We start from the raw sequence: 24,991 nt of genomic DNA on the forward strand, positions 1-24,991 counted from the left end.
TATGGGTGCATTGCAGCTACTACATACATGCCACATGTGGTGGCACGAGACAGTTATAAGGTGTCGTTAAAAACTACAACATGAAATACTTTTTACTATATATACGCAATGACTAAATGTATTTTTTATGTCCCTATATAAATACATATATACACATATATATTGCCGACATTTTTTATATGTCCTGCAGAGTGCCAACTGTCAACGAGCTTGTTGACGGTTTCAGTTTTTTTGTTTTAAACAAAATTTTATTTGCATGAAAAAGAAAAGCAGCAAGAAAAAGTGAGATGAAGTGAGGCGTAGTAGGGAGCTGTAGGGAACTGTGTGGGGATTCCTGTCCTTTGGGGGTCTTTGGTCAGTAAGTGTTAATGTGAATTTTGTTAAAGGTGTGTGGAATCCCTGTAAGGATTGAACTGTTTTAAATCATTTATAGAGATTTTAGAGCAGAAAACGCAAGAAAAAATATTTCCCATCTTTAAGATTGGGTTGACATATTTTTCAAAATATTATCTCTAAAAATATCGTACAGAAAATAAGAAGTATAAAGCTTCAGAACTAGAATCTTTAAATGTATCCCCTTATGTAAATTTATATACTTCTTTGTTTAAATATTTTTGGAATTAATCAAAACTGGGTTTAAGACGGGTTGAAGTCAATATCATACCAATTTATAAGATTTAAAACCATAGGCAGCACAAAAGCTGAGCAGGTTGTCTGTATAGCTATTTCAAGAACCACAAAGTTCTATCATCAGCAGACTCCGCTAAAGAACCCACAGTTCTAAGGGCTATCCCATATCTTCAACGCTAAAAGTAGTTGGGAATTCAATCTACATGAAGCGAAAAAGAAAGGCAAAACTTGCAACTGCAGATTCCACCTTTTTTATGTGCATACCCTTTTTGGAATGAATTTTTAATGAATAAATAAATCTACTCTGATTAAATTCAATATATGTATTTGCATAAGTATTTGTGCTAATTTATAGTTCCAACTTAAATGTGCAATAATTTATTTAACAAATAAAACTATTTCAACTATCTAAAGCAAATAGAAAACCGCCAACACTCTATACATTTTTATTCATTTTTTCTGCCATTATTTATTTGTATATATTTATCATTTAAATGAGTTCTAAAACAAAGAATTTATTTTAGCATTAAAACATTGTGTGGTGTGTGTGTGTGTGTGTGTGTGTTGGTTTTGTGCTGAATGAAAGTAAACAAATGGAATTTACATAAATTAAATGTATTTTAGTTTGCAGGTTTGTTCAATGAGCATTATAATTATCGGCTCTAATTTATGGGCGAGTGTCGACAATATGTTTAAAAACTTTTAGTGAGGTGATAAGAAACTAAGTATTTAAAATATATTATATTCACACTGAAGTTTTAATACCCTTCCAAGTCCAAGAAAAATGAGACTTAATAATTTTTGTGTAATAAAGCCAAATAATTAAGTATCATATACAAAATTCAAATACCAATTTCATTTTCCACAAACGAGCAATCAAAACTAATGTATCCTATGTATTTAAAGGGTATACAATTATTCAATAATATAATGCAACATTTATTATGAAATTTATGACATTTTTCAAATAGTTTCAACAATTTTTCATTCAACATGAAAAATGCCTTTAAATGCAATCAAGAACAGAAAGAATAAAAAAACCTATAAAAAAGGCCATTAAAATTTAAAGAAATGGTTCGTAGGGTCACTGGGTGAGGTTATGGGGGTTGATCACAAGAAAAACTATTTAGAAAATCTCAAAATGGAAAATCAATGGAAAATAAAATCAATAAATTGAGAGCCACCAAAAATGCGGTCAAATGAAAACACAAAAACCAAAACATACCAAAAATGAGCTAAGCAAAATATTTTGGTAAAAATATTTACCAGGAAAAAAGAAAAAGGGAAACAGGAAACAGGATTACAAAAACCTTGACAATTGCTTTGGGTCATGCAAAATGCGCATAAATTACAAAGGAAGAAACAAAAAACAGCAGAGAAAATGAGAGAAAAAATTAACTTTTTTTTTGTACATTTTTGTGGTAATTTCGCATTTAGCGTTGAAAAGCCTAGCGAAAATGTAATTTTCCGGCTAAGCGCTGACACAACCAACAACTAGGCGGGGTCAGCAGTCCCCCCCACTCCACTTCTCACGCTACTCCACTTAGCTCTCCTCTTTCTCTCTCACAGCACTTTTACAAACTCCAACTCCACAGTTGATTTTGACATTTATGGTGGAAGAATAATTAAAAAGTTATCAAAGCAGGAAAAGGTCAACTTCAAGTTTTTCTTTTCTTTTCCCTGTGTTCTACCCAGTAATACCGATGCTTGGAAATGTCTACAGCCAAGACCATAAATTAAGGTATTACCTAAAAAGAAAAGTTTCATATAACGTTTCATTTTTTATCTTAATTTTTCGTAATAGTCAAAGTCAGGCTAAAAAAAACAGGTAACTTTGCATTCTTTACAATTTCTTTTCCCCTATTATCCTTTTTTATCATATTATCATATCATATAGAATCCATGTTTGTTAAAACTAAAATTAATGTAAATAAATTAAGGTACAAGTTATTATGTAGAAATAGATTTCTTATTCATATTCAGAAAGCCAAATTCTAGCCAGAGCTTGTAATTCTAGTTATAACTAGATTACTAACTGGTATAATTGAATTTAATTTTTATTATCCTTTTGTTCTACATCTCTTTAGATAATCCTTCTCATTCAATAACAAAATTTTACAATATTTTAAGTACAATTACTTACTGAACGGGCTTTTCCATTTTAAATTAATATGCTAACATTTTTTTTATTAGTTTTATTTAAAGGATCACACCAAAAGGCCAATGATTTTCGTCCCCGCTAGTTGACATTTTGATGGGGATATGCATGTCCAGTTTGGATCGAAGGCAAAGGAATATCAATTACCCAAATTTTATCTTTTGTCCACATCAAAAACTACGTGCCAATTAAAATGTTGATGACTTCGAAATGGGAATAGACAGAAGTATTCCCAATGGGATAATTCTATAAATAGTTGGGTTGCAATACAGAGACACGTGACTCCATTATGTATAGATATACGTCTGTGTATAGTAGTAATGCTTACATATGGCTAAAAGTTCTGGCAACATTAACTGGCCATTTCAATGGCGACAAAACGCAAACACACCAACAAAAAACAGAAAAAGGGAAAGCCCCCGAGGACCCCCAAAACAGCAAACACACCCAAAAACAAGAAACAAAAAACACAAACACACGAAAAAAGGAAAATTCAGCATTTGAAAAATGCCTGAAAATTATACTCCAGAGAAGGAACAAAAACAACAACAGAGCCACCCCACCTAAAAAAAATAAAAGGTAGACAGGTAAATTATAAGGCTTTTAATATCCACAAAAAAAAATGAAATGTTTAAGCTCATGACAAAATATCATTTTTAGGCAGAAACAAATTTTTACTTGAGGCTTTAATAGGCATTTCCTTTTCCTTCCTTCATTCCTTTCTTTCTTTCTTCCACTCTCTCCTCTACCAAACAGTTTGCAAGTCCTGTGTGTGTTGTGTTAATTAGTTCCAGCGTTGAATTTTGTGTGTTATTAATTATGTAATTCATTTTTCTGCTTAATTATATTGGTTGATTTGGCTTCTCAACATACACACACACACTTATACATACATAAGTCGAAAAAAAATTCCGTAATTGGCTTGTAATTAGTTCGAGAAGGATGATTCTTTTGGGAGCGTAAAAGGTAGTAGTTAAGGAAGGAATTTATGCCTCACGAGTTCTCCTATCCTTGTCAGAAGAAAAAACTTGGCACTTGGAAAATAAACGACTCTTCTGACATTCTTTTTGAAGTCAAAAAATTCAAGTGTTTCACTTAAAGAAGCAACCAATGGTCTATGTAAAGTAGTTAAATATATATTTTATCAGGAATTATAGTAGACTTTTGTTTCACCAACCAAATGTTGTTTCTTCACAAAGCATTCTGAAATTCTGAACTGAAAACTCGACTTGTAAATTTCGAACACATCTGCTTTGCTTCTATTTTCATTATATAAGCATTACACTTTTGTTTTCTTATCAAAATTGAACGCATTTTATGTTTTTACCATGTCATTGGGTAATATTATATTGGATATTTTAATTAGTCTTAAACGCCCAATTCATGAGGAGGAACTTCTATATGAAATAGCTAGTCGAAATGGTTTGACATATTCAGATATGATTAAATCGATTAGTCACATGCGGAAAAGTCTTGACGATCTACTTGAACGTGGTTACTTGGAAGAAACCCAACCAGGATGGTATACTCCATGGCCACTTGAGGGCGATTTCAATCCACCGGGCATAAGAAATGCCACCTATAACAATATCACATTACGAGATGTCTATATGCATGAATGTATAAATGCAAGGAAAAGGAAAAAGGACAGTTCCGAGAAGGTGGAACCTAAGTTGGACACTTCTTCAAGCAATGATAATTTGTTGTTTAAAAACCTCGGACAATCTCATCCTATTAAGGCAGATATAGAAAAACAACCTGAAAATGTCACTAAGACAATAAAAACCAAAACTCGTGCGCCTAAAGCCCAAGTCAAAAAAAGAAAAGGACGTTTAACAATGCATTCAAAGAAACGTCGAAATATAAATTACAAGTTTAAAAATCAAAAGAAAGTTAAGCCTAACTTAAAAAATTTGAACAATAAGCGTAAGAATAATAAGAGAAAAACTTGATTTGAAATTTAAATATGTATACACATAACGCACAAAGAAAAGTTGTAAAATAAAGTCCTAAACCAAAAACAGTTAACCCTATAAAACAGAAGCACTTTAAGCCCTTTAAAAAATGGTTTCCCTTTTGGTATTTCATTTGATATTTATTTCGCTTATTTTAGTTACCTGCATTTTTATTTCTCCCGTTGCTTGTCAAATCAAACAGCGAAAAACATCGCAACCAAAAAATTTTTGTAATATGCCAAAGTCACAAGGACGCAACATGAGAATTTGAATAAGAATGAGAATGGAAAAAGGACAACAGAAACAACGCACAACAAGTGAAAAAGTGTGAAAAGTGACAAATTGCAGCGAAAATAACAGACAACTGTCGAGACAGTTCAAGACAAGAACAAGACAGGAAAATGGGAATAGAAAAACTAGAGTGAAAACGACAAGCAACGAAAATGAAAGACATTTTTCGTATAGAAATGAATGCGAAATATTTCACAAACGCGCACAGGAAGTGACCATCAACCAGAAAAAGGATGAGTACAAGTCAAGATTGGGAGTAAAAGAACAAAGACTTCGAAAAAGTCTACAAAATTGTTTTGTTTTGAAAAGTTATTCTAAGACTCTTTTTATAAATGCCGTTTAAAGATAATATAGCACTTGAAACTGTAGTTCAATTGGAATTTCTTAAATTAATAGTATATCCAAATCATAGATAAAACCTTGGAGTTTTAAGACCAAATCAATCACAGTATAAAACAAGTACATACAAATATTGAAATTATTTCAATACATTAACTTTCGAATATAATGGAAAATTTGATATGTTGATTGATCCAATAAAAAAGCATAAATTTGTATTTGAATAATTAGGCTAAATTTTAATATGGTTGAAGAACATCTTTAGGTATTTGAAATAAATAAATCATTTGAAAATATTCTGAGTACAAAGAACAAAAACGTAATTACTGTCATTAAAATAAAAATTGCATTAATAAATGAAACAATAAAGATTTTTTCAAATACTAAACAATCATTCTCATTACTGAAATAATCAATTTTAAATTTTAATTTCTTTCCAAAATTGAATTTCTTTTTCTGTTTCCCATTTTTGAGGACACTTTGGAGGGGGGGAGACCTACTTTGCATATCTATTTGGGTTACAAGGCCCAGTTATAAGTCAAATTTGTGTTCATTTCGATCGGCAATAAACAAAAATTTATGCATGTTATCAATATGTTTGTGTTATTCTGTTATCAGAAACTGATAGCAAAACCTGGCTAGGAATCACATTTCAGTTAACTGCAGTTCCAGTGACAAATGAAAAATATTTCCGGCTGTTGAATCATCTTACATTTGGCAAATAATTTCATGCTGGTGAACAATGGCAAAAAAAAAGGAGATTTTTATATGTATGTATATACAATCTCTGATCCTGGAGACAGCTGACTCAAACGAAACAATAAAAGGCAGCTGCACATCATCATCATCATCAACGACGACGACCATCACATAATGGCACATGCCAGCCAGGTGAGGCTCATGCCTCATGCCCGCTTCCCCCGCATAAGTGCTCTTTGCCTCAGCCCCTCGTGTTACCTTTTTTCCCCTTGGCACTGAATCAACTTTCATTTCATTTGCTGTGCCACGAAAATTTTTTGTGTTGATAAGATAAAATGCGATGAGTGAAGCGGGAGAAAGAGTCATCACCGTCGTCATCAGCAGCAACAACTCATTAGTTTGTAGTTCTTGTTGTTGGCAAAATTTTGTCACATTTTTTTACACCCCCTCAAAAGAGAGAGCAATAGAGAGGGATATAGTGAAAAGGATATAAAATTGTTGCAACTACCTGCTCAGGTACTTTCCCAACCTGTTTCACTGCAGCCCCTTAACCATTTCTAGAATGTATCCTTGGCCTGCTTTTTTTTCCATTCTACAATTTATGACACTGGCAAAAATTGCAGTTGAACATTTCAGAAGTATTTTGCAACATTTTTCATGTTGTACCTAGCCACCACCGCTAAACCCACCCCTCTCTGACACGATTTCCACCCCTCTGTCCCATTTATGGACTGCATTTGTTCCAGATAATATGGCCAGCATTTCATTCCCCACCCTTCATATGAGTTCTTTTTTTCCCCTCTCTCACTACATGAATGTGCTTCCTTGCCCTGAGGTCTTGTAAATGTCTATTGTGTATCGAATCGGTCAACTATATAGTGTTGAGGGTATATAGAAACTGATGATTAGTCTCCATTTTTATAGTTTTTCCCTTTCAATCGGAGTCTACTTGGCGTAGACTTGAAAAAATTCTATTCCAAATGTTTCTGTTATTGGTTTTCCTTTTTAATAGTTTATAGATGATTTTTAACATTTTCCCAGCTTTTTCTCAATCAATTTCTTCACTGTTTACTTTCCATTTCTTTACTCTATATGGGTTACTCACCTTTTGTGCCTTGCAAGTTACATTGATGGACTGGACTTCATGCTGATGATGTCGTTGCTCTCCAATGCATGAACTACATGCTGGGATCTTACAATTCAAACAATACTGTGATAGAGTCTCCTCATGTTCCCCGCATACGGATTCCCTTTGCTGGGCAGCGCCACGTGGCTTGACCAGATTGTGCTTGGCCAAAGGACCTCGAGCCGGATGGCATAACTCCCGACACGGATCACAATAACGTATCTCACACTGCTCGCAGATGAGCGAGGCCACCTTCGGTGGATCTGTTTCACACATTTGACAACGCAAAGCCTCCCGGGCACAAAAGCGATCCACGATTGCCTCCATGGCGCGATAAGTGGGTAAATTTCTTACGCCTCCATCATCGAAAAATATTAATTTGCGGCAAAGTGGACAAGTTAGACAAAAGGCTGCACCCGGAGGCGCAACAACTGGAGCGGTGGCCGATGAGCCGGCATATGACACTGGACGAGAATTGTTTGAGCAGCAGACTACTCCGGAATCGGCCTCACTGAAAATGCTAACTTTATCCGATTGATCCTGATCTGAGGTGCAGCTATCGCTTCCGGTATTCGAACTGGCCGTGCTGGCAGCAGAACTGTGAGAACTGTGTCGGGCATTTGCCGGATTGCCAGCAGATGATCCGTGGCCGGCTACTCCACCGTTGTGATGGCCATTGGCGGAATGTGTGTTAGGTGGTCCAGCTACTCCACCAGCAGATGCTATGGCCGGCGCACCAGCTCCTACACCCGGTGTATACGGCTGCTGTATATCCAAGGCACAGCCAAGGCAGAGAGCATGGAAACAGGGCAATAGCACAGGATTCGCATACAATTGCTTGCAAGTGGGACACCTTAGCTCGTCCTCCATTTCTTAGTTGTTTAATAAAGATTTTCCTTTCAAATTTCACTGCCAAAAACCTCCTTTTCGATTGGCTATCAACTTAGTTTTGATTATATTGTAAAAACATTGCGATTGCTTTTATTTCAAAAATTTACACTTTTACACTTTAATTTTTCCAAGAATGTTTAAAACTGTTTAACTATGGATTTTTCAGATTAATCTATGTTATCTCTTTATTAAATCTCAAAGTAAATTTAGAGATTTTAGATTTTAAACATATGTTTCAACAAATTGTCGCAATTTATATTTTCACTTTTTCCTAATGTATCTCACTCATTCAAAATTTAATCAGAATTTTTAGTTTTGCTGTTTAATTTACAGATTTTAATATTTTTAGTGATCCTTGCCAATTTTTTGCACTTTTTTGCCAATTTACTAAATATTTTTCCAGAATGTTTACACTTTTCAATATTGAAGATCTTTAAGCACACGATTTCTGACACTTTAAAACAATATTTTTGACAATGTATTTCTCATTTAACGTAATTCGTTTCACTCATTCAGATTTTTTCCTCTGTTTTTCATTTCCAATATTCTTCGAGTTTTTCACGTTAAAATTCACAAAACCGGTGGCCAAATGATTGGCGAAAGATTCAAAATTCACCCGCCGACACAAGCGTCCACAACGAAACTCTGAGTCAAACTGGAAATGCGCTATAGAACCGCTTGCCACAACAAACGATAACAACTGAATAGGCGACCGACGTCACAAGCAGATACAGATACAAATACCGCACAGAAAGATGCAGATACTTTTCGAGCCGCCAGCCAGCAACATGTTCGATGGCCGACGTCGAGCAAGTTTGATGCATGCAATGTGGGTGGAGATCCTGGTGTATACCCTGCCAAAGAGAGAATATTATACCAGGCATTAGCTATACATTTAGCTGGAATTTTTGTTTGTTTAATAAATTACAAATGTATCTCAAATATGGTAAAACATTTAATTGTTAATTCGAAATGACTTTAATAATAAATTAAAAAATTTGTATTCTTTATAGAACAGCTTAATAAAAATTGATTTAATAACATTTAAAAGAGAAGTTAATATACAGTTTAGTATATGTATTTATCTATCCGAAAAATGTTGTAAATTTCATAAGAATTATTGTAAAAATAAACTCAACTTCCAAACAATTATATTTTAACTATTTCAGACTATTTTCGACTTTAATAGCTTGAAAATAATTCCTCGACATTATGTTGTAATAATGAGGTTGCTTTCGTTATTTTAACAATTTAAAAAGTATGGTTCTTTATTAATTGCAGTCCTCGGTAGATTAGTTGTCTAAGTGGCCCAGTCATTTAGCCAACTGAACAATGAGGATCCGTGTTTGAATCCCAGGCTAGTGTATGGATGTAGTTTTCGTCTAACAACAAGTCGAAGGCCTTAGTTGCCAGTGCTTGTAAAATATAGTTAGGTTGATAGTTTACAACTATATTCTATACTTGTAATTATAATAATAATAATAATTATTATAAAATATTTAAAGGTATAGTGGTATATATTTTTAGGGGTAACTTAGTTTTCATTCTTAAATTATTGTTGCACTAAGAACATTTAGCTAAGTTATAGTTTCAAGAACTATTTGTTAAGATTCGGATAATTCTTTGTTTGCTGTAGCAAAGATAAACTAATCAAAGCCTTTAAGAAAGCATACTATTAGATTCATACTAAATTCTGGCGCCCAAAAAATCAATACTCTAGTAATTAGGCGCCATATTCTTGGCCTCAACCTCCAACCCTTTTTGGCTTGCTAACATGTCCAATTTGGTGATTTATTACTCAACTCGAGAAAAGTAAGAAAAAGAGACCAACACAAATATCACAGGAAAAAAAAGAGACTCAAGTAAACATTTGTCCAACAATAAATTGAGGCAGAATACGTTGCATGTCAAATATTTGCATAGACAAGTGAGACATACACTTTGGTTAGGTCACTTAACACCCCGCCACGGACCCACAGACCCTTCTCCATTTCCGAATTGCTGCCCCCCTTTCGAAATCAGATCAAAATACTTAAATCGAGAACGTGGCTTATTAAGACAAACGGATTACGCATGAAAGTCGAAGACCTTTTCCACATTTTCCACACGATTTCCTCGTTTTGTTGTTGTTGTTCTAACACATTCAACTGGTTAGATAAATATTTGGAACACAGGTCGGTCGCCATCTAAATGTTTTGCTCCAGGTTTTGTCGTATTTGTGTTTACCATTCGGGTGTCCGATATCTCAACGCAATTGGCCATTGACCATACACAAATACCTCCCAACTTCCCTTTTGATACGCATATCGATTCCCATTCCAATAACCACAGGCTAGATAACCCAGAGTTTGACTTCGATTTCAAATTGTTCTTGCACCTCTACACACATTTCATTGCCCCGATTTGTTGGCTCTGAATCAACGTTGAGGAAACCTGACAACACAAAATCAAATAATATATATTCTCTGCTGTAAGTAAACAGTATTCTACAAAGTCGTAAGGTATTTACAGAAAATATATAAGAAATTGAAAATGGTTTGATAAATTGTTAATAGATATTTTTATTGCATTTTCTTCCTTGAATTAATTTAATTCAAACAAATTTTCACTCTCTTATTGTTTTGTATAAGAAATGTTTTGGTCCATTCGTTAATTAGCTTGGAGAAGTAAATGCTAACAAATTCAAAAATAAATACCTTCTTACAAATACAAATTTCAATTTACGCATTCTAAATATTGATTTCTATTAGCAAATAAATAATTAGTTGAAATTGTGATTGATTTGCATATGATTAAAATATATACATTTGGTATTTGGATTTTTAATGACAAATACATTGAAGGAAACGAGAAGAGGATTTTGCCAAAACATTTCCTGAAATGGATTTAAATTCATTTTAATATTTATGTAATTTATGCAAATAAATCTGATACAACTTTTTATTAAATCAAAAAACAAACGAGTAAAATATAAATCGATTAAAAATTAAATTTTCTATTAAATATACATATATGGAAAAGAGTGAAGCAATTTAATTATTTACTGAATTAGTTTTAAGTGAAAGTTTAATAAGAAATAATACTTTCACATAAAACTTTGCTTATTTTTTAAGTGAACAAATAAATGTATAAATAAATAGGAAAAATTTTATTAAAATATATTTTATATTTCAACTATAAATTAGCCAATGATTATATTAATAAACAGATACTTATTAGTTAATTTACCTGTATAAAATTATCCTTAAGTAGAGTAAACAATGACTTTTACATTTTTACACGTGTAAGAGTTTGTGTAATAAATAAAGAGATAAGTCTGGGATTAAGGATGCCAAATTTGTGGTACTCTTGACTTATCGACCTCACCATATTTGTATTGACCTTTCGCACTGAAAGTAAAAACTTTTCTTATGTCGCACAGTGTCTACAAATATTTATGGATCATTGCGTACTATCGGTGCATGTTTTCCCTTTGGAATGTCTTGCGACTCGGTTGCCATGCTTATCAGTTGTACTACCTGTTGTTCCACCTGAGTTTCCCTTTGGTTTTTTAATCTCTTTCTCTTTCTCTCTTCATTTCGCCTTTGCATCAAGTGTGAAAGTCACTCTTATCAGACTCAGTTTGTTGTTGTATGCAGGGACTTGAGATAACAAACACATTAGCCGATAACACAAAATGCAATGGTCAAAAAAAAATGGAAAATTTTGCTTCAGCAAAGAAAGTGAAATGAAAAACATTTTCTTTTAGCAATGAGTTGAAAATTCTTCTTCCCCAAATGAACAAAGCAATTTGTCATGGGCCATAATTTTGGCTTTATCTACGGTTTAACTCGTTAACAAATATGTCCAAAAGTCCACGCCCCACACGCCCTCTCCATGCATAGAGAAGCTCCTTCCATTAGAAGAGCAAAAACCCAATTTAAGCAAAGTGTCATTTTTTTTACCAAAACAAAACCTCAGGCAAAAAATAAAAATTACCAAATTCAAAACACAAAAAAAAAATCTAATTAAAAAATTCTTTTCACAAGCGGCAAAGCAAAGACTTAAAGGTTACCCTATAATAAGAGACTTAAAAAAGAAAAGAACATTTTTAAATATTTGAAGATAATTCTTCGAAAAGTTTTGTTTTTTTGTATATTTATAAATCATTGACATTCAGACTCATGTATCTATGCCACTGTCCCATCATGTTATACTCTTTTAAAACTTATAATTACAGGGTACACTACATTTTGTTGAGCCACCCTGTACGCAAAATCCTGCTCAGCACCAGGGAACAAACAAAAAAGCAATTACAATGCCTCAAACTGTTGCAACTTCCTGACCAAATGACAATCCAGGGAGCGAGTTTTGGGAGAGTAAGAGAAAAGAGGCGCTAAAACTTCAGCACGGAATATTAGCAGAAGCTCTAGCCATAACTCCCCATATTTGGAGTTGCAGCAGCAGCAGCAACAGCATCAGACTACGAAGTTGGCTAACAGGCAGTCAGGATATCCTACTGGTTACTCCTCTACCCTGCGTCTGTCCGTCTATCTGTCTGTCTGTCTGACTTGTATGTGTGTCTCTCTGTGTGTGTTAAATACGCGAATGTCCTTCCTAATCTCATTTGGCTGTTGTTATCCTGTACGAGCCATCGAAGGAGCGAGCGAACGAGCTAAGGGATAGCACCAAACACTTGCTCTTCTTGCTAAAGCAACAACTCTGTGTGGTTGTGTTAGAGAATATCCAAAAAAAAGGAAAGAAAGGGGAGAAAAAGTAACCGAACGTGCTGCCTTTTCTTACAATTTTTACATTTTTCCCCCAGTTAAACTTTTCACACATATTGTTAGCTATACCCTGGAAATATATTCTAAATAAAATTCTCATTTTTGCCTTTAACTTTTTAACTAAATCGAAAAATTAGTTCCTAAACTTTGAAAATTGTTAAGGAAAAATATCGAATCGAATAGGTCGTAATAGCAAATATAACGAATCTAAGAAGAAAATATTCCACAAATGAATCTATTTATATCCTGAGGTCATGTTTTAAAAACTTTTAACTTTACTTATGGAGCTTCAAGTTCAATTTTTGTTGTATTTTTTAAAGAGGAGATTTCTTAAATTCGTGAGATTTAATAGAATTTTTAGCTTATTTTTTTTTCTATGTCCGTGGGGTATGCCCAAAGTCGTATAACTTTCAGTTAACCTTTTGTTATTATAGTTGAAGTTTGGTTTTTTTCACCCTGTGGCGTTCGTTCTCCTGGTTTTTGTAACCCGACAATGGCATTCGCGTCCGCAGAGTTACCACATGGCACACGACACGAAACGCATGAAAGGAGTTCTTTGTTGGAGGCAGAGACCACCAGCCATAGGGATCCATGGCAAACCCACAGACATTGACCGAAAACAACCAAAAAATCAAGTGCAAAGCAAGAGCCAACTTTATTTAATACTCTTACACAAATTTAACGAAAAAATTCGAATCTTTTCTGTCATATTTTCTGAAATTAAGGACCAAAGAATAACTTTAGGATAAACCTATCAAAATAATTAACTACTTCTTTGGAATGTACTGCCAATCTATCACAGTGCACATACGCCCCACTTGTGGAAAGTGTATACAAAAACGAGACGAAAAAAAAAAATCCGCTTCACACCCGCGGTGACCAAAGTATTTCTAGGGCTGGTTCTGTGTCTGAATCTGAATCACAGGAGTGAGAGAGAATTTTTTGGCTGTTATTATTGCGTTTTTATGCATGCTCGCATATTGTGAATGTCCTTGGCCACATGATATATGTATGTATGTATTTGTATTGGGGGGAAGGGACCAGAAAAGGATTTAAGCTATAGCTTTGCGGAAGGGATAAAAGTGAGACGTGTGAAAGTGTGGCTAGAATTTTCGCTAAAAGTTTGATATATTTAAAACACCAAAAAAACAACCCAGCCTACAGTAAATTATTTGAATTATTTATTGTTCATTGTTGGGGATGATCTTGCGGAATGGAATTTAAGAAAGTAAAAAAAACCATGGAAAGCGGCGGAAGTCCATTTAAAACATGAGAAATTGGCATGAATATTGTACAAAATTGTTGGCTAAACGAATGTGTGAAAATAATATTTGGCATGGGTTCTACATTGTCAAATATCATAAGGTTGCTTATAAATCTATTTTATATGTTTAAGCTTACACAACGTGATATTTGTGATATTCTAAATTCTTTTTTTAACTACACCTCCTTGAAATTGGAATACTTCTTTGGGTCGATAACTTTGTATCTGACTTTCCTTTTTTCAAATTGGTTTTTCAGGAGAACTACTCACTTTGTCCATATTAGTCACTATATCAAAGGGTATTGTTAGTAACAAAGTCGTTTAAGGTTTCAGAATCCAGAACTACTATCTTACAAAAGATTGAGCTTACCTTTAGATCCAAATATTATAAAAATCATAACTATATCTCGTTAAAGAAAAGAGTCTGAGACCTTCTGAGCTAGATCCGTTACTGTGTTAGCTCTATATTTTTCCGTAACTCCAACTACCCAACTTGTTGCCAATTGACCCAATACATTAATTTAATTCAAAAAGTACCGATTGCCTCTTTTAATACCGCTGAAGATTTATGAAAAAATATCTATGCAGACTCGGAGCCATTTCATTTCTATCAGGACTCTAAAATTAAATTTGACTTGTTTTCCTATCTTTTTGGGTTTTTCTCCATTATCGATCTACAGTGAAACCTCGATATAACGAATCTGAGGGGGATCGCAAAATTATTCGTTATATCTATTGATTCGCTATAGGTACTGAAATGTAAAACCTTAGTCCTTTCAAGGGACTTAACAAAAAATTCGTTATATTGGGTTTTTCGTTATAACGAAGTTCGTTATATCGAGGTTTCACTGTATCTCTATTTGATGTATTACATATAGAATAAAACGGAATCAGCAAAAGAAATGCAATAAAACTAAAAAATAGAGACCTATAAATGTTTATCTGAGTATGGTTAGAACATTCTTATCTTTGTTTTGGAAACAAATTTATTAAAATTTTGATGGTTTTAACACAAAAATAATTTTAAGCATACAATGAACACCACAAAAAACAAAATGAATTTTTGGTATGTAAGAAACATATCTGTATACATTTTATATAATTAAATTTGTTTACCAAGTATTCCATTCCAAGAGGGAAAAAGCTTTATTTTCAAATTGGTCTGGGGAGGAGTGTCTGTTGTCTGGTGTGTATGTAGTTAGGGGTGTTCAGTTGAACAACAAACGAAAACCCAACTGCAATTATGAAATTTTAGACATTTTGATGTACTCAAGTCACTTGCATGTAGATCCCATCCTCATCTTCCTTGCCACTCGCCTCCATTGTCCGCAAACGATAGCCAAAAAAATTTCTGTTTGCTGGAGCAAAACATGAGACATGATACGAGTGCAAGTGGGAGGGCGTTTTGGGCAGAAACTATAGACAAGGGAAAATCGTAAATGAAATAGACATGTAAAATGTTCTTCAATGGCCAAGGAACGTAAACTATGAGTGAGTCGAGATGTGGGGGAGTTGGATGTCCAGAAAATGCAGGGCGGTTTACGATTCTTTCAACTTGCTTTAATTAGAATTGTGTGAGCAAATCAAATTGCGGTTTTGATTATGAAATTAGATATCACTTACCGCTACACTTTAAGCGTTTTGTTATTGTAAATTCCTTCTACAGTTTTTAATTAAAGTTTCTTTACCATAATAAATAGAGCTTCAATTCTCAAGGGTATTTCTAAGAGAAGAGTATTAGTTCTCTATTAATTCTGCATAGTACAAGAAAAGTGGGACTATCAATTTTTAAAGTTTAAAATCAAATTAAAAGAAACCATATTCATAAGAAACTAAAGACACGAATAAAATGAATCGGTCAAATGCTAGGATAGTCAGCATCAGGTCAATAACCCTCAATTATTTCAAAACATTTGCATGTTAATCCTTCGCTTATTTCTACCACAAGAAGAATCAAATACCTGAGCATAATTTCTTAAGTTGTCTTGAGAAATAATTGAAAATTTAAAATTATTTTGCTCATGTTTTGTTAAATAAATTTCTTGGCAATTATTTTTTGACATGGAGAAAGCAAAGTGTGTATGTAGTGCCCCTTTCCGTTTCACATCCCGACCCCAAAGCGCTGGCATCCTTTATTCCATATTCCCACAATAAACATTTCCACAAAAGAAATATGGTGAAAAAAGAAGAAGAAGGAGGTGGAGGTCGGGAGAGGAAAATCAACGGAGCGTTGTTCAGTTCGACCATCGACAACATTTCGACATTCAAGTTGCTTTGCTAATTGAAAATAATTTTCACTAACGATGCAAAAGAAAAAACGAGAAAGAAACAATAAATAAGAGGAAAATGAAAAAGGAAAAGAAACTACTGCTGAAAACTTAATGAAAAATCAAACTAAAACTGAAGATGGGGTTGCATGTACGGAGCACGAAGTTAGAGTAACAATAAGAAGGACTTTGTATGCCCTAACAGATAATAAATGTTTAAAATTTTCAAAATATTTTACGTGGCCTTAATATTTCAGCATTAAGTTTGTTTTCAGCAAAATTTATAACCAACTATATCGTTCACTTTGCCGTCAGTCTAATTTCGTTGCTAACTATTAGAAGCGAATCACTGAAAAGGTGTTAAAAATATTTGAAATATAATTAATAAACTACAATTTGGCAAAATGCGTTATGCAGAACGAAGATCAGGAGCTAAAAATGATCAAGAGACTGTCAAGGGGAATCTACAGCGTAAATTTGTGCTACTTATATGGAAGGTATTGAATATGCATTTTTCCGACAAATGTTACTACTTCAAGATGATTGCCCTCGCCCTAATGGGCTTGCCAATATTGATGATTATGCGTGTCTTTGCCACACCTGAAGTTCAGAAGAAAATCGTTTACGAAGCTATTGAAATCGATAGTTTGGACAAAATGCATGAAGAACTGGCCAGGGTGCAAAATTATACGAACATTATGGTTGTGGAGAAAGTTCTCTTCACACCAAATCAAGTGGCCTTCGAAAAGATTATAGCTCTGACAGCGAAAAAACTTCATCTTAAGGATGGGTATCAGGCATGCGAATCGGAAGATGAGATTGAACGATTAATAAAGTATGATGGGATATTCGCTGGTGTGGTTTTCCGTAGCGATGGGAAGCCAATTCCAACGATTACAGATCTACCCAATATCTTGGACTATGTATTGAGATTTTCACCATTTCTGATGACAAGCGAGAACGAGTGTAACAAGGATATATGGGCCACAAATGATCTGTATCCGCCAATTGAGGAATTACTGAGTGGTGGTCCCCGTCCAAGTGAACGCAATACGGATTATGATGGGAAACCTCCAGGATATGTACAAGAAGGTTTCCTACCGCTGCAACATGCTATTGCAATGTCCTATCTGGAGTTGAAGAATGCCCAGGAACCCGATATCTTTCCACACATTAATATGATGAAATTCCCGTATCGTCAATATATTGAGGATAAAGTGTTCGTGGCCATTAAATTATGGTTGCCCATAGTTTTCCTGTTAGCCTATGTGGTGCCTAGCTATTTCATGGTCCGCACTATGTGCGATGAGCTTGATCGTAGCTTCATGAAGACCCTCAAGATCAACCACCTAAACTGGTGGGCCTGGGCAGCGGTTTTGATGGGCATCCAAGGATTCATTACCTTCTTGATATTGATCATACTAAATGCCGAATGGTATGGTGGAGCCATCATTCATTGTAGTCAATGGACGGCTGTGATATTTTTTCTATGCTGTTACATTTTGGCCAATTGCGCCTTTGTCCTGATGTTGTCCGTGGTGGTTATACGTAAACGAAGTAATGTTAAATTCGGCATACTATTGCATTTACTTACCTATCTGCCATTTCCATTGATATTTATATTCTACTTTGATATACCTCTCGGCTATAAGATGATCTGCTCTCTATTTCTCAACACTGGCCTGGCCATGGGCATTAATATCATCAATGATCTGGAGCACACCAATGAAGGCCTCAAGTGGAATAACTACAATAGGCCACTTTTTGCTTCAGATGGCCTTAGTATGTTGCATGTGAATGAGATGTTGCTACTATCTTCATTGCTCTATATTGGCATTACCCTTTATGTGGATAATCTGTATTCCCCGGATGTATCTGCAGTGAATTTGGATAAGGAGTCCATGTCGAAAAAGTTCTATTATCCTTTAACAAATTTTATAGATTTCATAAGACGTCTATGGAGAAAGCGTCGAAAGCACTCCTCGGTTGTAAAAATGGTGGGAAACTCTCTGCTTCGGGCCTTGACCACTCACGAGGATGACTTATATGAGGATCAACCACGGCAGCAAGGCATATTGCCATCAGCGACCATCAGGAACACAGCAAATCGCCACATTTCAAACGATCCCGACGTAAATGTCTATCAACAAAAGTCTGCTCTTCCATTGCAATCTCCTGGACCGATTCCTCCTAAACGTCGTTTTCAAAACCATGTGCTAACTTCTCGAGAAGTGGCAAGTTCCAGCAGTTCTATTGGCGAATATACACAGAGACCGCCTCGATCGAAGGTGCCAAAAATAACAGTTGTTCCTACAGACGGTGCAAAAGCTTCAATAACTTCTGTGCAACTATCCTTCGAAAACGTTCATCTGCCTTCCCAAGCCACATTCAATGAATCTCTTGAGGACTTAGAGAATGGCATTGAGGTCATAGATGTTAGCAAAGTCGTTGGAAATACATCCTATTTAAAAAATATCAATATGATCATACACCCAAAGGAGATAACTGTGTTCCTGATCCGAGACAAAAGTGCTGGACGACTTTTACTTAGCAAGATTATCGCTGGAATCATTAAACCCACCTCGGGTAAAGTCATCGTAAATGGCATTGATATGCAACAGTCCAAGCATATGGATACAAGTCGATTGATTACTATGGTGCCGTCCCAAAGCATAGTTATCAACGAGTTGACAGTTTGCGAGAATTTCTACTTCTATTTGAATCTTCGGGGTGTACGAACTTCAGGGCAAATTGATCGGGAGATTAGTAAATATGTCAATCTGATGCATGCCGAAATCACTACGCTTAATGAATTCGCCGAATTCCTTAGTGAAAATATGGCAAGACGTTTGAACCTCTGCTGTGCCCTCTGCGGAGGTAAACATGGCATCATCGTGGATGAGCCCACTATGGGTTTGGATCAAAACAATCGACATTATATGTGGGATTTGCTGAAATTGGAGGCTCGCTCACGTACCATAATAGTGAATACAGCTTACTCCGATGAGGCTGAGTTACTCGGCGATCGCATTGGCTTGATCAATTGCGGACAATTGATGTGCTACGGTCCCACCAAAGAGTTGATGAATAAATTTTGCAGTGATTATGTCCTCATTTGCGAGAAGAGCACCACCACTAAACTCAATTGGAGTGGTCTGAAGAAACTAATCTACCACCATATCCCCGAAGGTGCTAAAATTCTTCCGAATACGGGTAATAATATTAAAATAAGCATTCCAGGCGATCATGGATCTCAATTGGCTGGAATTTTGAACGATCTCGAACGTAATGGTAGTGAGAATGGCATTCAGAAATTTTGGGTCAAGTTGAGAAGCTTACGTCAAGTATTCCACTGCAGTCAAACAGAACGCAAGGAGTACGTGGAGAACCTCCGCCGTGTCACTTTGCAGTCTGAAGCGACATTTGATGAGTCCACCATCGAAACGAATAGTGACGATCGCACTCGGGTAACTTTTAACGCCCTGGTAGTAAAAAGATTTATTTATATGCAGCATTACTTTTGGGTGCCACTCTTGGTGATGATTATAATGGTAATATGCTTGTGCCTGGAAAATCCTAGCACTCACTTGCAACATCTGCCCAGTATGAATATTAGCATTCACAGCTATCCGAATTCCGTAGCACTGTTGAAGCTTGGCACCGATATAATACCCTACTCGCCATCTTTCGAGATTGCTCAGGGTTATGCGGACTATCAAGAGGTTCTAGTTAAAGCGAGAAATACAGAGGATCACACATTTAAATACATCAACGGCAGACGTGAGATGATCCAATACCTTCTCTTCCAGCAGTTGGTGTCAGAGATGAGTGTGAAAACGTTTTTTGTGGCTGGCGCGGGAATTCGTGAGAATGTAAGCAATCGATAATTAAATATTTTCTTCTGTCTTTGACATATACCACTTTACCTCTTGTTATCAATCAATTAGTTAATAACTTGCTTGTGGAATAACAAGCTTCTGCATTCCGCACCCATATCCCTTAATTTGATTCACAATGCGATCGCACAACAATTTGTTGGACCAGATGCGGAAATTCGTGTTGAGAATCATCCGGTACCCTTTACAAATCGTGATATGCTTGACTTGATAAACACGCGTCATCGCATGAATATGGGCCTGGGGAGTATTATGATTTTTATAATATGTCTGGCCTTGACAATAATGATAGTGCCAGTGATCTCTGATCATAATCTGGGCACAGGACATCTGATGTATATGGGAGCGGCCAGTCCCAATCTTTATTGGGCCACTCAGTTCATCTGCGACATGGGCTGCTATATGGCGGGAATCATTTACTTGATGGCTCTGCTCTTACTCTACGATAAATTTGGGAAACTCGAAAATACGGAATACGATGACGCTGTCCTGATAATTCTTATGATTGCAGTCTTTATACTGTTTGGTCTGTCGGTGATACCTTTTATTTACATACTTACTGTGTTCTTTGGGCAATTTATATTTGATTGGTCGGGCACTCTGCTGATATTATTGGGTTCCACCGTTTTGCTGTTATTGGTAATACCCTGTATGATAATGGAAATCGAGCATGTGGTAGATCTTTATTACTTATTTTGTTGGTCACCATCAATTAATCTAAATCGAGCAATGAAGTATTTGCACATTCAGCGCGCCCTGATGCGAGCCTGTGATATTATTGGCGGTTGTGCCGCATATCCAGATTGTTGTGATATGCCAGGATATCTAGGCTATGATTATCCTGGCATACTAGTTCCAATTTCCATCCTAATCGCACTGGGCTTTGTCTACGGTTTCATATTCATTCTGCTTCTTCAGGTGGACTTGGAGTGGAAGAGATGGAGAAGCGTAACGCGTGAGCGTTCGGAAAATAAAAGACTTAAAAAGAAAAATCGACACAATATCAAACATAATCCCTTAGCCGAAGATGTACTACAGGAAAAGGAACGTGTTAATTCCTTTTCGCCAGAGGAGGTGAAACAAAAGCCCTTGATTTTGACTGGTGTTAGCAAACGCATCAAAAACCGCAATTATCTGACGGATGTCACCTTTGCCGTAGAACCGCATGATGTCTTTGGTTTGGTGGGCATTTTTGGATCAGGCAAATCAAAGATCATTGAATTGGCCGCAGGTATTTCTAGCATTGATAGAGGTGATATGCATATTAATGGAACCAGTGTGAGACACAAACAAAGCATCAGCAGAAAAATGATTTCCTACTGTCCGAGAAGTAATGCCTTGATTGAGAGTATGACTGTTTCGGAGAATTTGCATTTCTATTGTGCCATACATGGACGTAAGAGCAAGTTTGTTGCCGACATCATACGCGAAGTGACTACTAATCTAGGACTTGAACCGGAACTCGAGAAATTGGTCAAGGATCTGAGTTATGCCACACGTCGAAAGATCATGTTGGCCATAACTGTCACTTCAAATGCCAAGATTGTTTTGATGGACGAACCGACACGTGGCCTGGATGGTGATAGTCGTTTACAAATGTGGCGTATAATTAATTTACTCAGAGATAAAGGACGTACGATAATTTTAACCACCGATAGCATGGACGAGTGCATTGCCCTTTGCAATCGAATTGGCATTATGGTCAATGGCTCGCTAATCAGCATTGGGTCGGTCAATCATCTAACGAGTAAGTTCTCAAATGGTAGCATTCTGCAAATACGCCTACCGGGCACTACATCTTTCAAAAGCCAAATTACCATAGAAGAAAGCTCCAGTTTGTCGCATGCTTCACATTTGGGATACAGCAGTGCCTCCAGTCGTACGAGTGTGCAGGAAATCTTTCAGAGACAAACATGGAAACTCCAGGATTCGACCAGTTCTGGGCAAGCTCTTTGGTTTGAGCGATGTCATCGCTATCGTGATATTCAACGTTTCATTGAGGCCGAGTTACCTCAAGCCAAACTCGAAGAGGAATATCGTAATGTACTCACTTATTACATATCCTTCAAATCGATGCCATTATCAAGGGTTTTCATGGCCATGGAAGCGGCCAAGGATGTGTTTAATCTCGATAGCTATAGAGTCACAAGAACCTCTTTGGTTGATATCTTTGATAGTTTTGTCAAAGCGCATGTACACTTTTGGATCAAAAAGGATACTGAGAAACAAAATCCAGCTAGCAGGACATCCGTATATTTAAGAAGGTCGGAATCAATATTAAGGGACTAGAATATAACAAATTTTGTTTTTTTTTACCTTTCCAAAATAAAACTACTGAATTATTTTGGTTTTATCAAACTCTGAATTGGGTTAATCATTTTATATGTGATATGGAAATACCAGATCTGATCCTGGATATACCAAAATTACAAAACCAAGCAAGCAAATTTTTTAAATTGTGTCCCTTAAGCCATAAAGTACAAGCTAAAATCCTAAACTAGAATTAAATGTAGTCCCTAAATGGGTAAAGCTGAAGTCTTACCGCCAATATTATATTAATTTTTAAGTAACAATGGATATACAGCATCAATAGAAAATTAGTTTGCATCGGAATCAGGAATCGATAAATCTAGATAAATTAAAAAAGAAACATCTACTGTAGTATCGATTAGATGGCTTTAGATTTACAAATGATCTATATCAACAGTCCATAGCCAACATATCCAATCAATATAAGGGTAAAAGGGTAAGTAGTCGCTGTCAGAAACTAAATACAAGAAGAGCAACAGCATATCAGGTGCATTGGCAGGACTTCTTTAAAGGGAAGAAGAATGAGAAGGCTGGTTAAGGAAACGCATGTCAAGCAGCCAAGTGGAAGTGCTTAACACCAGCACCCACAAATACACCTACACTGTGCACACTGAAGTGAAAAACAAAAGTTAGTCAAGAAAACTTACGGTTGTTGGTAAGTTTCCCATTGGCAAAATTACTTATATATTTTCTTTCACACACTCTCTCTCTCTCTCACTCTCTCTCTCTCTCTCTGTGTGTGTTACTTCTTCCTTTTAAATGAAAATAATTTCTGTAAATACACATAAACATGGCCAAGTACTTACATAAGCTCATGGTGCTAGCCTGGTCCTGCTTCCAGCTTCTGTGTTGATGTGTCTTGAAAGCCAAGTTAATACTTGAAAATAATTTATCGAGTGCATTTATAATTGATGAGTCTTGTGGTTATGGTAAGCTTCTCTTATTTATGTTATTGTTGCTTTGTGTTGTTCTAATTCTTAACAATTTCATTTTGTACTTTTTTAATAATTATCGCATTAAAAAAATTGTATCAACTTATATCAACTTTACTTACTTATTTTATGTGTTATTGTCTTAGCAAATTCTTTGAGTTTAAACATTTTTTATTTTTTCGATTTAAACTAAATTAAAGTGATATTGTTCAACGATCACACTGGAAACTATTGATACTATATATTTCTATAACAAACCTATTGTTTCTTTTGTTTTTGGTAAAAATGTAACAAATTTTGTCAGAATATTCACACTTTTGAGAAGCACTTTGCATACGACTCCCAAATGTAGGCAACAGTTTCTGACATTTTATTATTTTTGTTGTAGCTTTACTGGAACAAGACCTCAGTTGACAGCAATCTCCTCTCCCACTTACCCCTTCATCAGACTTTCGTTCTATCATCCTCAAGCCTAAACTCGATTGAAAATTCGCCTCCGCAACGAAACTAAAACGCAAAAACTTTACCCATTTTCCCCACTTGCAAACCAATTCAAATGCAAATCCAAAATAACTGAAAATTCTTCAAAAATGACTTCGATTGGTTTCTCTGGTTTTTGTCTGGCAAGCGGGTTTTGTGTATGCTGTGGCCATAAAAGAGAAACCCCAGAAAAACTTTGCTTCTGGTTTCGTTTGCTTGGCTTGGCCTGCTTTTATCACTTGAACTGCACCAGGAGCAGCCTCGTCACCAGAAACAAGAAGCAAAGCCATTGTCCTGGGCCACAGGAAAACAATGGTAGGCAGCCAGATCAAAATATAGAATTTGAATGAATTTAATTTATGTCTTTCCTCAAGTTTTCAATTTTTAAAGCAGACGAAAACTCGATTTCAGTTTGGTCAAGTGACATGATTGATACACACAGAGACACACACACACACACAAACACACTCAAACACTTACCACAGTCGAAAAATCCAAACCAAACAACATAACAACATACGACACGAAGACCAGAGAACGCCAGAAATTCAGGCGACCGTACACACTCATAGAAAACACAAACACAAGGACGTCAACAACTAAGGCTAAGAGGGACATGAGTTCAGTTACTGGATGGGAAGGGGAGGGTAGGTGTTTCGTAAGCAGCTTACTGAGCAGGCCAGAGAAGGAGTATTTTGCAGGGCGAAAGCCCTTGCCATAGGAAAAAAAAAAACAAATATTTGAAGTGTGAAAAGGATTTTGCATTTTATTTTGTACCCACAATATTTAAACTTTGATTTCTGGTTGAAAAATTTACATTTTTCATTTTTCTTTGATTTGCACAAACAATTTTCAAAAGCCCTTCAATAGTAATATGAAAGCATTGCGGGGATACATCTTTTGGTTACTTGAATTGAGCAAAGCAACAATTTGGAAGTTTGTAAAATTTGGAAAATTTCGACATCTCTTCTCTATGAGCTGTTTAAG

General features: G+C 35.6%; 2 protein-coding genes across 3 annotated transcripts in view; one reads left to right on the forward strand and one right to left on the reverse strand.

Moving 5' to 3' along the window:
• Positions 1-8,444, reverse strand: part of LOC6641975 (E3 ubiquitin-protein ligase TRIM9) — an 86,182-nt gene extending 77,738 nt beyond the window's left edge. For both annotated transcript variants that reach the window (XM_023175874.2, XM_002065528.4), the window contains exon 1: positions 7,178-8,444. In XM_023175874.2, coding sequence (XP_023031642.1) covers positions 7,178-8,068 — 891 coding nt within the window. In that variant the 5' untranslated portion in view covers positions 8,069-8,444. The remainder of the gene's footprint in view (positions 1-7,177) is intronic.
• Positions 8,445-16,776: 8,332 nt separating this feature from the next.
• Positions 16,777-22,608, forward strand: LOC6641871 (phospholipid-transporting ATPase ABCA3). The gene is made up of 2 exons (XM_023175847.2): positions 16,777-20,258; positions 20,334-22,608. The coding sequence occupies exons 1-2, from the start codon at positions 16,791-16,793 to the stop codon at positions 22,569-22,571; spliced, it is 5,706 nt and encodes a 1,901-aa protein (XP_023031615.2). The 5' UTR covers positions 16,777-16,790; the 3' UTR covers positions 22,572-22,608.
• The last annotated feature ends 2,383 nt before the right edge of the window (positions 22,609-24,991 follow it).

This window comes from Drosophila willistoni, assembly GCF_018902025.1.
Source record: "Drosophila willistoni isolate 14030-0811.24 chromosome 2R unlocalized genomic scaffold, UCI_dwil_1.1 Seg167, whole genome shotgun sequence".
Lineage (NCBI taxonomy): Eukaryota > Metazoa > Arthropoda > Insecta > Diptera > Drosophilidae > Drosophila > Drosophila willistoni.